The sequence below is a fragment of the Gorilla gorilla genome, chromosome 13 (genome assembly GCF_029281585.2).
Source record: "Gorilla gorilla gorilla isolate KB3781 chromosome 13, NHGRI_mGorGor1-v2.1_pri, whole genome shotgun sequence".
In the NCBI taxonomy this organism is placed as follows: domain Eukaryota; kingdom Metazoa; phylum Chordata; class Mammalia; order Primates; family Hominidae; genus Gorilla; species Gorilla gorilla.
Window position 1 is genome coordinate 89288204 of NC_073237.2, and position 16342 is coordinate 89304545.

Here is a 16342-nt window from a genome sequence, read left to right on the forward strand (position 1 = left end):
AGTTAATACTAAATTAAGGTTTAAAATAATTACAAATATTGCATCTTATACATTAGGTGACAGTTCATAGTTTGTTTGAGGTAGTTTGGAATGGCAACAAGTTAGTCCACTTTTTAGCCAGAAATCAAACAGAAAGCTAGATTAGTTAGAAGTAGCAATGAATGCAAGATTCTTTCAGGACTTTTAAAGACCTTTATCCCTAGGGATCTCAGTGTTGTTCATTTTATTCCAAGTATAACCGTCATATGTGAGATATAAATAACGTCACATCTTTTACTTTTTTTCTTCTTTCTTTTGTTTTGAAACAAGGTCTCACTATGTTGCCCATGTTCCTGAGCTCAAGTGATTCTCCTGCCTCGGCCTCACAAACTGCTAGCCACCATGCCTGGCCTGACTTTTCTAATTAGTTATTGGGTCTTGAAATATCCAGTTTAGCAGAAAATCTTGTATTGTCCCCTGGGGCTATCTCCTATGCCTTCCTCCTTTGAATTTTTCAAAAAGCTAAGGGGTTCTCTAAGTCCAAGGAAGACAATCTTACTTTACAAGTCAGAAGAAGGGGGGAAAAGGCCATTCTAGTCATTCTGTTGTTTCCATTGATTCACTTGCTGTATTGCTGCCATTGTAACTGGTCCTGCAATCTGGTAATGATTAACTTTTGCCACCAGGATGCTGTTACTGATTCAGATCCCTCACTCTTCATGGTGACTTATACACAGAGTCCACAGCTGCAATGTTTTTTAGTTCATGTACATAGGCTCAGCCATTGTTCCCAGCACCCTGCTCTGGCAGCAAGGCCTCCTGGCTTTACCCACACACATAGTGAGTAAATTGACCTTTCCCCAATACTAAAAACTTTATTTGTAGCCCACGTCTTAGCTAGGCTTACCCTAGTCCTTCATGGTAAGTAATCCTTTGAGGCCAGTGTCCATCTTTTCTCTAGCAAATATTAGTTGGGATTGTACTCAACAGTCAGGGATGTTCAAATAATGTTGCAGGAAGAGAGAAGAGGTCCCTTTGCCTTTTGCTATCACATCTGTACCTTGAGGCTTTTTTCTGTCCTGTGTAGCAGCTTTTGTTAGATAGCAAAAGGTTCCACATTATCCTCCAATAGACAGTGGGCACCAACTTGCCGTTGGCCCCTCAAGTAATGTGTTTCCACAGTAATGAAAATCTCTAAGGCTACTTGCATCTCTACCTCAAGTTTTTTTTTTAAATTATACTTTAAGTTTTAGGGTACATGTGCACAACATGCAGGTTAGTTACATATGTATACATGTGCCATGTTGGTGTGCTGCGCCCATTAACTCATCATTTAACATTAGGTATATCTCCTAATGCTATCCTTCCCCCCTCCCCCAACCCCACAACAGGCCGCGGTGTATGATGTTCCCCTTCCTGTGTCCATGTGTTCTCATTGTTCAATTCCCACCTATGAGTGAGAACATTTTAAAATTCTACCTCACAGGAAGTCATTTGATAGAATTCTCTGTATCTAAAGTAAGTAATTTGTATTTCACAGAGCTAAGCCTCATCCATGACTTATGAGTATCCATGTATAAAACAGGGCTTTATACTTGCCCTAGCAGCACATATTCTAAAATTGGATCAATACAGAACAGATAAGCATGCCTGCTGCCTAAGGATGGCACGCAAATTCAGAAAGCATTCCACATGTTGCACAGTACCCAGAAGGTCGTTTGACTATTTGTTAACTAGCTTCAAGGAAACAATGTGAGTCAAACCAAAACAGGAGACACCCGATATGGAAATTGTTATTATGATCATTATGAAAGTATTCATATAAGGTGATCTGTGAAATGAGAACAGAGCTGAGTAGCATATGGGATGTTACATGCAAATATGTTGTTAGTACATGACTTGGAAATGAGGAAACATAAACTTGCATCTCTTTCATGGAACCAAAAAACAATACAAGCAGGGCTTTGTCTTGTATGTCAGTCGGAGAGGACCCAGAAGATGCAGCCTCTAACACAGACCTGCTGGCTCCGAGTTTGAGGAGGTAGAGAAGGAATGGTAGTTATCCCAGCCGGGTTTTGACACCTATTAGTTTTCTGCCCTTGGTGTGACTGATGAGCTCAGTAATGGGGGACAATTAGGTTATATGTTTTAATGAGATAATAATATATTTATGTAGAAATTTAGTTACAAGTTATGAACTAGCTAAAATGCTGTGAACTACAAGCCACAATGAATAGAACTAATAACCAAAATTAGCACTTAGTAACATTCTCTGAAAACTGTGACATCCAAATATTAGAACCTATGAAAAAACACCCATCAGGTTTTGTTTGAGATTCCAAAATGGTTTCAGCAATACAGTTCAAGAGTAAATTTTTCCATTGCTTTACGATTTCTCTGAACATTTGAACATGTTATCTCATTACATCCTCCTGACAACCTAGTGAAGTCAAATAGTAAAATCTCTACTTTTTAGAAGAAGCCATGGAGCCTAAGAGAAGCAACTCGTCTGAAAACAAAATACCTATTAGTTACAGAGTGAGGACTTACTCTGAGTGCAAGACAGTTTCCAGGCTGTTAAGCTAGCTAACTAGAATTAATTTACTGAGCTATGCTTTTCTTGGTTTATGAGTACTTCCTGTTTTTCTTCTTTAATTAGAAGCTTAATAAGTTTATAGAGCTTAAAATTTTAAAGTGTATGGGACATTAGAGTTCCGATATTAGCTCTGATATTGTCTGAAATGCTTTAAGAATTTAATATGTTTGGTAAATATTTTTCATATCACTATTAAAATACTAATTTTATTTATTACATTTATTATGCATAGCATTCAACAACAAATTTTGGAACATAAAAATAAGATACTTAAAAATCATCTTTGAAATGATAATCAAGGTAAGACTTCTGATAGTAAATTTCTCATTTCTCTTGGTTATCTTACTGATTTTAAAAGGCAAAATTACAGGCCAGGCATGGTGGCTCACACCTGTAATCCCAGCACTTCGGGAAGGTGAGGCGGGTGGATCACCTGAGGTCAGGATTTTGAGACGAGCCTGGCTAACATGGTGAAACCCCATCTCTACTAAAAATACAAAAATTAGCTGGGCATGGTGGTGGACACCTGTAATCCCAGCTACTCAGGAGGCTGAGGCAGGAGAATCACTTGAACCTAGGTGATTGCAGTGAGCTGAGATGGCACCACTGCACTCCAACCTGGATGAAAGAGCAAGACTCTATCTCCAAAAAAAAACAAAAAAAAGTAAGATTACATATTTTTAATCATAAAAGAGCAGTTTAAAATATATATATTTATATATAAATTAATTTTTTAAATTTAATTTCTTTAGAATTCAGTTATTTAAGAAGTTAGTTGTAGCTAATTCTCAATCTCAAACAGTATTGTCTGAAAAAAATTCATTTACCTACTTATGATCCCTGAAATTCTACATGATATTTTTGTATTAATAGAAATAAGAAATTAGATTTTTAAGTTAATATGTTGCATTTTCTTCTATAATTACATTGTTACAAATTGGACTTGTTATTGCAAATGGATCTTCTATTTAATTTTTATAGTAAATGGTTTATATTTAGTAAATAAATGTTAATTACAGTTGATTCTTGAATATCGTGGGGGTTAGGGACTCTGATCCCTGTGCAGTTGAAAATCTGAGTATAACTTTGACTCCTTCCAAATGTAACTACTAATAGCCTACTGTTGACTGGAAACTTTACTGATAATATAAACAGTCGATGAACACATAGTTGATATGTGTTGCATTATTATATACTATGCTTTTAAAATAAAGTAAGCGAGAGAAATGAACTGTTATAAAGAAAATCATGGAAAAGAAAAAATATACTTACTATCCATAAACATAAGTGAATCCTCCCAAAGGTCTTCATCTTTAACATCTTCAGGTTGATTAGGCTGAGGAGGAAGAAAATGGTTGGTTTTGCTGTCTCTGCGTTGCAGAAGCAGAAGAAAAATCTGCATATAAGTGGACCCCTGCAGTTCAAACTCTTGTTGTTCAAGGGTCAACTGTATTACACAGGAATCTGTGTCACTAAGAAAGTAACTGTCTTTAGAACTAGGAATTCAACAATCCCTTTCTGATACCATAAACAAATGGCAATAAGAACCATAAAACTGAGCCAGTGTGCACCCATACAAATAGGAGATTATTTTTGAAGATACCTACTGAATGCAGAAGACAGAAAAGTAATTCCTTCCCGAGAAGCAGAAGTTATGTTATGTATTCCTATACAAACAAGGTCTATTTGTAATTTATTCACCATAAGTTGGAAGCTCATGAGATATATTCACTTCTTAGAACAAGCTGTGTGTTTTTATGTGCTGGATAATTATCATAATAATAGTAATTTTGCTGGAAGAAGATAATCTGTTACCAGGCTGGGTGTGGTGGCTCACGCATGTAATCCCAGCACATGAGAGGCCAAGGAAGGCAGATCACTTGAGGTGAGGTGTTTGAGACCAGCCTGGCCAACATGGTGAAACCCTATCTCTACTAAAAGTACAAAAATTAGCCAAGCATGGGGGGTGGTCACCTGTATTCCCAACTACTCGGAAGACTGAGGCAGGGGAATTGCTTGAACCCGCGAGGTGGAGATTGCAGTGAGCCGAGAATGCGCCACTGCACTCCAGCCTGGGTGACAGAGCAAGATTCCATCTCAAAAAAAAAAAAAAAGATACTCTGTTACCATTAGGCAAGATATGATCATAATAAATATTCTAATAGCCAAACTCTAGGCTCAAAAAATGAAAAAAATTATAATAAAATTATAAAAATGGTTCACAATAACAAAAACATGACACCCAATGCATTGTACAGTCTGAACCGTATAAAGACACCGTTAATTTAGTACATAATTATCAAACCACTTCTATAAGTTAGGTTTGGCAAATTGTAGGAGACAAAGATGGAATTGACATAGTTTTTGTCTTTAAGATGCTCATAATAGAATATAGATAACTGTTTAATTTTTGTGTTTTTTTCAACAGAATTTTTAAGAAAAATATTTTAATTCATTCATATACTCGTCCACTTAAAAAATAACCATCATGTATCTTTTATAGACTAAGCATTTTTCCAATGTTACAAAATACATTTAAAAAATACAGTTAGGAGATTGTTATTACCACTGTTATTTATTTTATTTACTACCTTAAGTAGTGCTTACTGTGTGTCCGATGTCATCTGGGAGCTTATAGTTATTATTTATTATGTATGTATCATGTTCAGTATGTGCCAGGCATGTTTACATTTGTGGTAATGAATGCAAGCTTCTAAAATGTGGGTAGGATTTAGGGTAAGCGTGCAGAGTGAGTGGAACTTTGCCAGGTAAGGAGGCAGAGGGATGATGCTTGGCAGAAGGAGTATCTAACAAGCTTGCATGTTTGACAGAAGCAGCAGCCACGAAGAATGAAAATTTTAAAACACAAGGAGCAAGTTCAAAAGATAGGACATCTGAGTGAACTTTGTAGAGTTTATGAGCAGTTCAAATTTACTAGTGCAAAAAAATATATATGGAGTGCTTGGTAATGAGGTGAAAATAGCTTATAGTTATTATTTATTATGTATTTATTATGTTTAGTATGTGTCAGTGAAGGCAAGCTTAGGAAAGACTTTGTTGTTGTTTTACCTGTTTCTAGAAACAAGTTCAATGAAAGACCTTTAATAGTATAGAAATGAGTAGATCTTATCCTGTAGGCCAGGGGAAACTTCTGAGGTAGAATGCTTTTGGCTGCAAATTCTAGAAGACCTAACAGTGGCCAAAACTATAAGAACCAGACTTGTTTTGGTTGTCCAGCGATATTATTGGATCCCACTTTTTCTTCTTTCAGCTATGCTGTCGGCAGTGTCTTGTTCATGTCTCCTTTCATGGTTGGCTACTTAGCAACAGCTCCAAACATCATGTTATCACAAGACAGTATCTAAAGGCTGGAAGGGCTGCTTTTCTTCACATGTGTCTTTTAAATTGGGAGAAAACTCAGAAGCATGCAGGGGACTTTTTGTAATTTTTTTTTTTTTTCCGGGGATGTAGTCTCGCTCTATCACCAGTCTGGAGTCCAGTGGCACGATCTTGGCTCACTGCAGCCTCCGCCTCCTAAGTTCAAGCAATTCTCCTGCCTTAGCCTCCCGAGGAGCTGGGACAACAGGCACTTGCGACCACGCCCAGGTCATTTTTGTATTTTTAGTAGGGACGGGGTTTCACCATGTTGGCCAGGATGGTCTCGGTCTCTTGAGCTCGTGATCTGCCTGCCTTGGCCTCCCAAAGTGCTGGGATTACAGGCATGAGCCACCGTGCTCAGCCCTTTTTGTAATATTTTATTAGCTGGGTCACACCACATGCTCCTTCCTAAACCAGGCACTGGGAAAGCAAAGGTAGTTATCTGATTAGCTTAGAATAATCACTTATCCTTTGAAGCTGGGGAGGGGTATTGGGATAATAAATACCCAAATAAATTTGTGATTCTCCAGCAAGAAACAACAAGGAACTGCTCTTGGGTAGGGAGCCAGCTGTATTTGCTCTAGAAATTCATTGGAAAATTGTGAGCAGGGGAGGCATTAGATTCGATTTGAGAATTAGGGCATTCTGTTCAGGGTATAAAGCAGGGATTGGCAAGCTTTTTCTGTAAAGGGCCAAATAGGAAATATTTTAGGCCATGTGGTCTCTCTCTCTTTCAAAAATGATTTAAGCAGCTGAAGGCCATGCTTAAATGGCCTTAAGTAGCTCTGTCGTAGCTACTCAACCCTGCCATTGTAGTGTGAAAGCAGTCATAGGTGGCAAGTCAGTGAACAGGCATGACTGTACTCTCATAAAACTTCATTGAGAAAAAACATGGTAGGCAGGATTTGGCCTGTGGTCTACAGTGCGCTGATCCATTATGTAGAGGGTAGATGGAGGATAGATGTCACCTGGGAGCATGTAGTTATTATTTACAAGGTGTTTATTATGTTCATTAGATGCCATGCACTTTTAAATTTGTGGTGATGACTGCAAGCTTCTAAAAAAATGGGTAGGATTTAGGGGAAGCATGCAGAGTAAGTGAAGCTTTGCCAGGTAAAGAGGCAGAGGGATGATGTTTTCCAGAAAGAATATCTAACAAGCTTGCATGTTTGACAGAAACAGCAGCTATGAAGCCTTGAATTTTGAAAAAAAGACAAGAAGGTGCAAAAGGTAAGACATGTGAGTGTTTCTACTCTTAACCACGTAAAGAGGCTGGGAGACAAGGGAAGCTTCAGCCATAGTTAATGCTATAGTTTCCTTGTCACAAATCCATGGAGTACATGAGTCTATTACAAAGTTTTCACCCATCCATGATAAAATAAAATGATGGAGCTCCAGTTTATTCATTTGAAAATATTGGTATTGCCGGGGATGGTGGTTCCTGCCTGTAATCTCATCAGTGTTGGAGGCTGAGATAGAAGCATCCCTTGAGGCTAGGAGGTCCAGCAGCCTGGGCAACATCACCAGACCCCGTGTCTATTTTTTCAAACACTGTAGCTGGGTGTGGTGTTCTGCACCTGTGATCCCAGCTACTGGGGAGGCTGAAGCAGGAGAATTACTTGAGCCTAGAAGTTTGAGCCTGCAGTTAGCTATGATAGCAACATTACACTGTGGCCTGGGTGGCAGAGTGAGACCCCATCTCTAAGAAAAATCAAGTCAAATAAGACAAGATACAATAAAATAAAATGTTGGTTTTTTTCTTGGAATTATGCTTTTCTAATTTGTTTTGCTTTTTTTATAAACTTAAGAAATGACAATAATAGTTGTTGGTTTATATAAGGCTTTCAGAAACTGGCTTCTGCCCAAATCTCCATCTGCAGCCCTTTCTCTGTCTGCTCCTTTTTCTGGCATTACTGAGCTGCTGGTGATGCCCCATCACCATCCCTCTCAAGTAGACAAATACATACACTCTGGGAAGGTCAATTAGGTAATAGCACTAAATCGATGTTAATCCCTGCTTTCATAATTTTACATGGTTATATAGGAGAATGTCTTCGTTATTAGAAAATACGAAAAGAAGAATCTGAAGTCAAGGAGAATAACGTTTGCAACTCACCCTCAAAGGCTCAGAAAAAAGTAATGTGTGTTTGAGTGTGTGTAAATGCACTTATGTTAATGGGCAGAGAGTTGAAGCAAATGTAGTAAAAATGTTAACATTTGGGGAATCTGTGTGAAGGATATATGGGAATTTTGTAATGTTCTCATAAATTTAAGACTGAAATTATGTCAGAATACAAATTTAAAAGAAAAAATGCACAGTTAAGTAAATCATAACAAAAATCAATAGATAAATGACAGATTCATAAGAAATATGTGTAAGGCACATGACAAAGGGATTATTTCATAAATATATGAAATCAACAAAGAAAAGATAGGACAGTAAAGCAATAGGAAAAGAAAACAAGAAGACAATTCACCATAAACAAAAATGGCTTCTAAAGCACTCACGCAGAAAACTCTACCACAACCATATTAGAATATAGTTAAATATATGTATATATAATTAGTCTTTTCAGTTATCCAGCTGCCAGAAAAGTAAGAGCCCTTTAATGTCTTTGATGTATAAAATTAAAATTTCTCCAATGCAAAAATCCCGGTTATAAATACTATGCACTTTGAAATGTAAGAATACTAGCTAAAAATAAATGGCCATCAGTAGGGGCTTGGGTAAATGATGGCACATCCATTATTAATTCATATAATATATCTACAAATAACACTTACAAAATAAGTGACACAGATATATGTGTACTAATATAGACTAGTCACCAAGGTATGCTAGGTGAAAAAACAAAGATGTATGTGTGTAAATATATATCTACACAACTTCCCATGCCTATTTTCTGCTAATTTTTGAAAGCTTATAATTGACAGAGGAATGTGGGAACTGTCAGATAGTGGTGATAGAAAGATAGCATTTACTGCATATTTCTTTGTAATGCTTTAAATATTTTAATCAAGCATATATATTATCAATAAAAGATGAACCAAACTTTTCACAAAATTTAATGCCTATTTTAAAACCTCCTGTTAACATAGTCTACTTTTAATTATTTACTCTCAATATTTATATTAATACTTGTACCTTTCATAGTACTTTATATACCATATTTTCCAATATTGAGTTAAATAGTTACAGTTCCAATGGGATACTCTAATTACTGATTAAAAAAAAATAAAAAACAGGATCTCACTCTGTCACCCAGGCTAGAATGCAGTGGTGTGATTACAGCTCACCACAACCTTGAACTCCTTGGCTCAAGCAATACTCCCACCTCAGCCTCCTGAGTAGCTGGGACTACAGGTGTGTGCCACCCACACCTGCCTAATTATTTAAAAAAATGTTTTTGTGATGACAGGGTCTCCCTATGTTTCCCAGGCTGGTCTTGAACTCCTGTCCTCAAGCAATCCTGCCATGTTGGCCTCTCAGAGCATTGGGAGTACAGGCATGAGTCACTGCAGCTAGCTCCTAATTAGTGATCTTAATTATCTTCATTATTTCCATGTAAAATATGTGCTCTTGTGATGAAGGGATTCAAGACGTCTGACTAGAGGCATCTAGCACTTGCCTCCTCCACAAAGAAGAACCAAAATAGTGAGTAATCACACTTCTAATAGATAATCTAAAAAAGAATACTGGAATTCAACAGAGAAGTAACAGGAAACACCTAACGCAAGGAAAGAGAGGGAAGAGAGGCAGCCTGCTTGGCTAGGGTTGGCTGGGAACCTCAAAGAGGCTCCACAATGTGGGAAAAAGGTAAGTAAGAGACCCCCATTGGTCTACACTCCCACCACAAACTCCTGCAATTCTAGCCACAGGAGAGCCCCTTGACACTCGTGGGCCCTAAGACTTAACACAGGGAGCTGCCTGGAGACTGTGTGATGGCATTGCTCCAAAGAGGGAGTCTATGCTGCATTGCATACATCTCCTGAGCTCTAAGGAGCCATTTTGAGAGTCCAGCCATCACCAGACTGCATCCTGCTCTGGAGCCCAACAGTCCCTACATTTTCACATCTCTAGAGATCTATTGACTTCCCATATCTACAGCCATTACTACTGCTGGCTACTGCCATCAGAGCTGAAGTGCGAGCCACTGGCAGCAATCCTGACACTCCCAAGCAGCAGGACCACCACACATTTACAAGTGCCCTGCTGGCTACCCCACCTGCAGCCACCACCTAGAGCTGACACATATGTCCCCCAGCCACCTGCTTACAGTTGCTGCCACTGAAAAGAAATGAGGAAGTCAAATTGTCCTTTTTTGCAGATAATATGATCTTATATTTAGAAAAATCTAAAGACTTCACCAAAAATCTCCCATCAGTAAATTTAGTAAAGTTGCAGGAGACAAAATTAACATACAAAAACCAGTTGCCTTTCTATACACCAATAATGAAATAGATGAGAAATAAATCAAGAAGCCAATCCCATTTCAAATAGCTACAAAAAACGAAATACCTAGGAATAAGTTTAAACAACAAGGTTAAAAACTCTACAAGGAAAACTACAAGACACTGATGAAATAAATTGAAGGGACACAAACAAGTGAAAAGACATCCCATGCTCATGGATTGGAAGAACTAATATTATTACAATGACTGTACTGCCCAAAGCAATCTACAAATTCAATGCAATTTCTATAAAAATATTAATGTCTTTTTTTCACCAAAATAGAAAAATTACTAAAATTTATATGGAACCAATAAAAAGCCCAAATAGCCAAAGCAATTTTGTGCAAAAAGAACAAAGCTGGAGGCATCACACTACTTACCTTCAAAGCATTACAATGCTGTAGTAACCAAAATAGCATGGTATTGATACAAAAGCAGACACAAAGATCAATGGAATAGAATAGAAGAACCCAGAAATAAATCCTCATATTCATAGCCAACTGATTTTCAAGAAACGCTCCAAGAACATACATGGGGGAAAGGAGAGTTATCTTCAAAAACTGAATAACTCTATGGAGAAGAATGAAACTAGACCCTATCTCTCACCATACACAAAAATCAAATCAAAATGGATTAAAGACTTAAGGGGGTCTAAGAACTGAAACTGTAAAACTACTAGAAAAAACGTAGGAGAAAAACTTCAGGACATTGGCCTAGGCAAATACTTAATGGCAAAGACTTCAAAGTACAGGCAACGAAAACAAAACTAGACAAATGTGATTATATTAAACTAAAACCTTCTGCACAGCAAAGAAAACAATCAACAGAGTAAAGAGACAACCAGTTGAATGGGAGAAAATATTTGCAAACTATTTATCTCATAAGAGACTAATATCCAGAATATACAATGAACTGAAACAGCTCAACAGTAAACAAACAAACAACCCCTGCCCCCAAATAACCTCATTAAAAAGTGGGCAAAGGAAAGGGATATTTAAAAATGCTCCAGGCATGGTGGCTCATGCCTGTAATCCAAGCACTTTGGGAGGTGAAGGCGGGCGAATCACATGAGGTCAGGAGTTTGAGACCAGCCTGGCAAACATGGTGAAACCCCATCTCTACTAAAAATACAAAAATTAGCCGGGTGTGGTGGTGCATGCCTGTAATTCCAGCTACTCAGGAGGCTGAGGCAGGAGAATCGCTTGAACCCAGGAGGTAGAGGTTGCAGTGAGCTGAGATCATGCCACTGCACTCCAGCCTGGGTGACAGAGCGAGACTCCGTCTCAAAAAAAAAAAAAAAGCTCAACACCACTAATCATCCGGGAAATACAAATCAAAACCACAATAAGGTATCATCTTACCCCAATCAGAATGCCTATTATTAAAAAGACAAAAAATAGCAGATGTGGCAAGGATGTGGAGAAAAAGAATAGTACAGCCACTGTGGAAAACGGTATGATTTCTAAAGCAAACTAAAATAGAATTACCATTCGGTCCTGCTGTAGGGGTTTAGTCAGGATGGTGGGGAAAATTATAAGCCACAAACCTTCTTGGAAGGCCTGAAGGGTTTTGCAAAAGTCTCAGGATAAGGTTATGTCTGAAGGCAACCTAATCCATACCTTGAGTAAATAGCTTAAAGTGGGTACAAAGGAAGGTAGAGTAGTTTACCTGACTAGTTTGTTTACTCATGTGGTCCTAAGACTAACCTTTGATCTACCACAGGTGCTTAATTGCTTTCTACTCAGGAAGTCCGGGAAGTCTGCAATGTCAATTACCCTCTAGTGGTGTTTACTCACAACCTTTGTCAATTAATCTTTACTGAATAAATGCAAGTCTTGCTGACTGATCAAGGCCGCGGCTGTGACTAAGTGGCCTGGACGCTAGGCTGGACTGGCAAAGCAGAACATCTGTGTTTCAGTGTACTTTATTCATCTGTCGTTGGGTCAGGGTCTGGAGGACAGACTCCCACATCCTGCAGTTTCACTAATGGGGTTTTATTCAAAGGAAAAGAAATCAGCATATCAAAACTATACCTGCATCCTCATGTTTATTGCAGCACTACTCACAGTAGCAAAGTTATGGAATCAACCTAAGTGTCCATTAATGGATAAATGGATAAAGAAAATGTATATATTCACAATGAAATACTATTTGGCCATAAGAAAGAATGAAATCATGCCATTTGCAGCAACATGGATGGAACTAGAGGTCATTATGTTAAGAAAAATGAGCCAGACACAGAAAGACAAATATCACATATACTCACTCATATGTAGGAGCTAAAAAAAGTTGATCTCATGAGGTAGAGAGTGAATTGTAGATACTAGAGGCTGGGAAGGGCATGTGGGTTGGGGGAGGTACGAAGGGAGGTTGTTTAATGAGTGCAAACATATAGTTAAAAGGAATAAGTTCTAACATTCAATAGCAGAGTAGAGTGACTATATTTAACAACAATTTATTGCATATTTCAAAATTGCTAGAAGAGAACATGTATTAATATGTTCCCAATACATAGAAATGATAAATACTCAAGGTGAGGGATTCCCTAAACACCCTGACTTTATCATTACACATTCTATGTATTTAACAAAGTATCATATGTACCCCATAAATATGTACAAATGTCATTCATCAATTTAAAAAAATTCAAAAAAAATTGCTGTTGCATTTAGTTAAATAATTATATTTAGGTAACCTTCTACCAGGCCTATTTTATTAAAAATGCTGAATTAATAAAATACCTTTCAGTGATTACTGATATAAATATATTACCTTCTCTTTTAATTTATAGTAGTAAATTATTTCAATTTCTTTTTCTTTTTTTTTTTTTTTTGAGATGGAGTCTCGCTCTGTTGCCCAGGCTGGAGTGCAATGACATGATCTTGGCTCACTGCAAGCTCCACCTCCCAGGTTCACGCCATTCTCCTGCCTCAGCCTCCTGAGCAGCTGGGACTACAGGTGCCCGCCACCACACTCGGCTAATTTTTTGTATTTTTAGTAGAGATGGGGTTTCACCATGTTAGCCAGGATGGTCTCAATCCCCTGGCCTCGTGATCCGCCCACCTCGGCCTCCCAAAGTGCTGGGATTACAGGCGTGAGCCACCACGCCCGGCCAACCTCAATTTCTTGATAGTCTATCACTTTTGAATTTTAGAATTAAAATCATTACTAATTTTCAAATATACTTCAATATTCTATTCACCACAATGTTATTTAGAATTTTTGCATCTGTGGGTATAAATGACCTGAGTCAATAATTTCTTGTTTGTTTTTTTTTTTCCTGTACTTACTATGATGGTCTAAGAGTGATGATGTATTTTAAAGTTGCAATGAAGCAATTACAAGAAATAAAATATTGGTATATACTTCTCTATAACTTGAAATGATTTCAATTAATAAAATGATCTGATCTTTAAACATGAACTATATTCAGATATGGATCTATCTTCTGTATTTTAAAAAATCAACTTTAGCAAGATATTATTTACATACAATAATTGTATCTATTTAGTGTTCATTTTGACAGTGTGTGCACCCATGAAACCACCAACACAATAAAAATACAGAACATTTTTATCAACTCTAAAAGATTCCTTGTGCCCCTTTGCTGGCCATCCCTGTCTCTGGCCTAGCTTCAGGCAACTGCTAATCTGAATTTTGTTACTTCACTATTAGTTTGCATTTCTAGAATTTTATATGAATACAACCATATGGTACATAATACTCTTTCATGTCTGGCATCTTTTACTCAAAATGACTGAAATTCATCCATGTTGTCACATGTATCATTAGTCTGTTCCTTTTTATTGCTGAGTAGTTTTCTAGTTATGGATACACCACATTATATCTATTCACTTTGATGATAAACATGTAGGTTGTTTCCAGTTTGAGGCTATTGTGAATATAAGTCTTGTCAACATTCATGTACAACAAGTCTTTGTTTGGACATAAGTTTTCATTTCACTTGGGTTAAATACTGGAGTGGAATGGCTGGGTTGTATGGTAGCTATGTGTTTAACTTTTTAAGAATTTGCCAAAGTATTTTACAAAGTCTTTGTGCCATTTTACATCCCTACCTGCCACGCATGAGTTCCAGTTGCTCAACATCTTCCAACACTTGGTACTGTCGATCATTTTAATTTCATTAATTTTAATGAGTGTGTAGAAGTGTCTCATTATGGTTTTGATTTGTATTTCCCTGGTGGCTTATGTTGAAATCCTTTCTTGTCCCCATTGACCATTTCATATCTTATTTTATGAATTATCTCTATTGAAGTATATTGTCATTTTTATTGAGTTGTCCTTTTACAATTGGGTTATAAATTTCTTTACATTTTCAGGAAACAAATCTTTTGTCAGAAATTTATTGCAACTATTTCTTCCCCTTCTGAGTCTTTCCTTCTAACCTTCTTAAGTGCTTTCAAAGGACAAGAGTTTTTAATTTTGAAAATTCAAAGTTATGATTTCTGTCTTTTATAGTTCATTATTTATGTGTACTACCTTAAAAATCTTTTTTTTTCTTTTTTTTGCCGGTCTCAGTCTTTAATCCTGGCAGGGATTCACGGGCGCACACACACACACTCAGGATTCAGATCTTGTTGAAAGCTGCGATATCGACACTCTGCACGTGCTCCTCAAACTTGGTGATCTCCTCCAGCAAGTCTGTCCCCACCTTGTCGTCCTCCACCACACACTGAATCTGTAGCTTCCGGATACCGTAGCCCACGGGCACCAGCTTGGAGGCCCCCTAGACCAGCCCTTCCAGCTGGATGGAGCGCACACAGGCCTCCAGCTGGGCCATGTCAGTCTCATCGTCCCAAGGCTTGACATCCAGCAGGATGGAGGACTTGGCCACCAGTTCAGGCTTCTTGGCCTTCTTCTCTGCGTACTGCTGCAGCCGCTCCTCCTGCAGCTGTGCCGCCTTCTTGTCCTCCTCCTCATTGTCGCTGCCAAACAGGTCAGTGTCATCATTGTCGTCATCCTCTGCTGGTGTGAATGGCTTCTTGGCCAGGGGCTCCACTTGGCGCATGGGAGACATGTGCTGGGTCTGTGGGGCCGTGGCCCGGCGGCCAGGCGAGTTCTTCTCCAGCACGTTCAGGCGGGCCTCCAGCTTGGAGATGACCTGCTGCAGCTCCTGTACCACACTGCGCGGGCTCTGGTTCTCCACTTTCAGAGTGGTGATCCGGACGACGAGCTTGCTGTGGTCTCCGCTGGGGCCGCTGGAGGCCCCGGGGCCTGAGCTTCCGGCCAGGGATTTCTGGATGTTCTCTCTGGCTCTCGCGATGTCACGGAGGATCACGCTGGCGCCGTTCTCTTGGCTGGAGGCACCGGCCGCAGGCCCATTCATCTGCTCGTAGAATCTCCTTTCTGCGTCGTCATATTTGAACTTGTCGAACCAGATCTTCTCATGTACTAGGAAGTTTGTAGCCATTTTTCTGACGCCTGCCAAGGACGCGACGACCAGGGAGGAGGAATCGGCGGACGCGGGACACCTGAGGAAAGGGTACTACCTTAAAAATCTTTTCCTATAGTCTTGGTAAATTTTAAATGATAGCTCTATAAATGATATTTATAACTTATGGGGTTTTTTTTTAGTTTTTCATTAATTTTGATCAATTGTATCTTACTAGGAGATCACCCATTTACTGTAGGTAGTATTCTCTTCCTACTACATTTCATATCTACTTACTACATTTCATATCATTTCCTACTACATTTCATATCATTCCTACTACATTTCATATCTACCTACATTTGCATGTAGGTAGATATGAAATGATTCAATATCCATGTCTCCTTTTACTCATTACAAATCTTACATAATTTTGCTCTCTCTTATCTCTTTACCTTACTCGGGTTTATGTGAGGTATTTAGTTTACTAAGGTTTTAAAATATTTTCATATTCATTTTAGTAGGAAAAGGACGGATTATTTTAT

At 38.3% G+C, this 16342-nt stretch overlaps 1 protein-coding gene, 1 non-coding gene and 1 pseudogene across 12 annotated transcripts in view; 2 read left to right on the forward strand and 1 right to left on the reverse strand.

The window, feature by feature from the left end:
• LOC101149535 (putative ankyrin repeat domain-containing protein 19) overlaps positions 1-16342 on the forward strand; it is a 28061-nt gene that overhangs the window by 9804 nt on the left and 1915 nt on the right. Inside the window, exons 6-9 of one of the 11 annotated variants that reach the window (XM_063696566.1) lie at positions 2808-2875; positions 6047-6181; positions 7130-7183; positions 14945-15908. In XM_063696566.1, the coding sequence (XP_063552636.1) occupies positions 2808-2862 (55 nt within the window). In that variant the 3' untranslated portion in view covers positions 2863-2875; positions 6047-6181; positions 7130-7183; positions 14945-15908. Of the gene's footprint in view, positions 1-665; positions 799-2807; positions 2876-6046; positions 6182-7129; positions 7193-7997; positions 8090-12127; positions 12407-14944; positions 15909-16342 lie in introns of those variants that run through there. The other 10 variants (XM_063696565.1, XM_055349891.2, XM_055349892.2 and 7 more) reach the window with 10 other exon arrangements.
• On the forward strand, positions 1575-1677 carry LOC115935879 (U6 spliceosomal RNA). Its single transcript, XR_004071475.1, has one exon. It is a non-coding gene; the product is annotated as a U6 spliceosomal RNA (small nuclear RNA).
• LOC101149889 (elongation factor 1-delta-like) lies at positions 14189-15836 on the reverse strand (annotated as a pseudogene).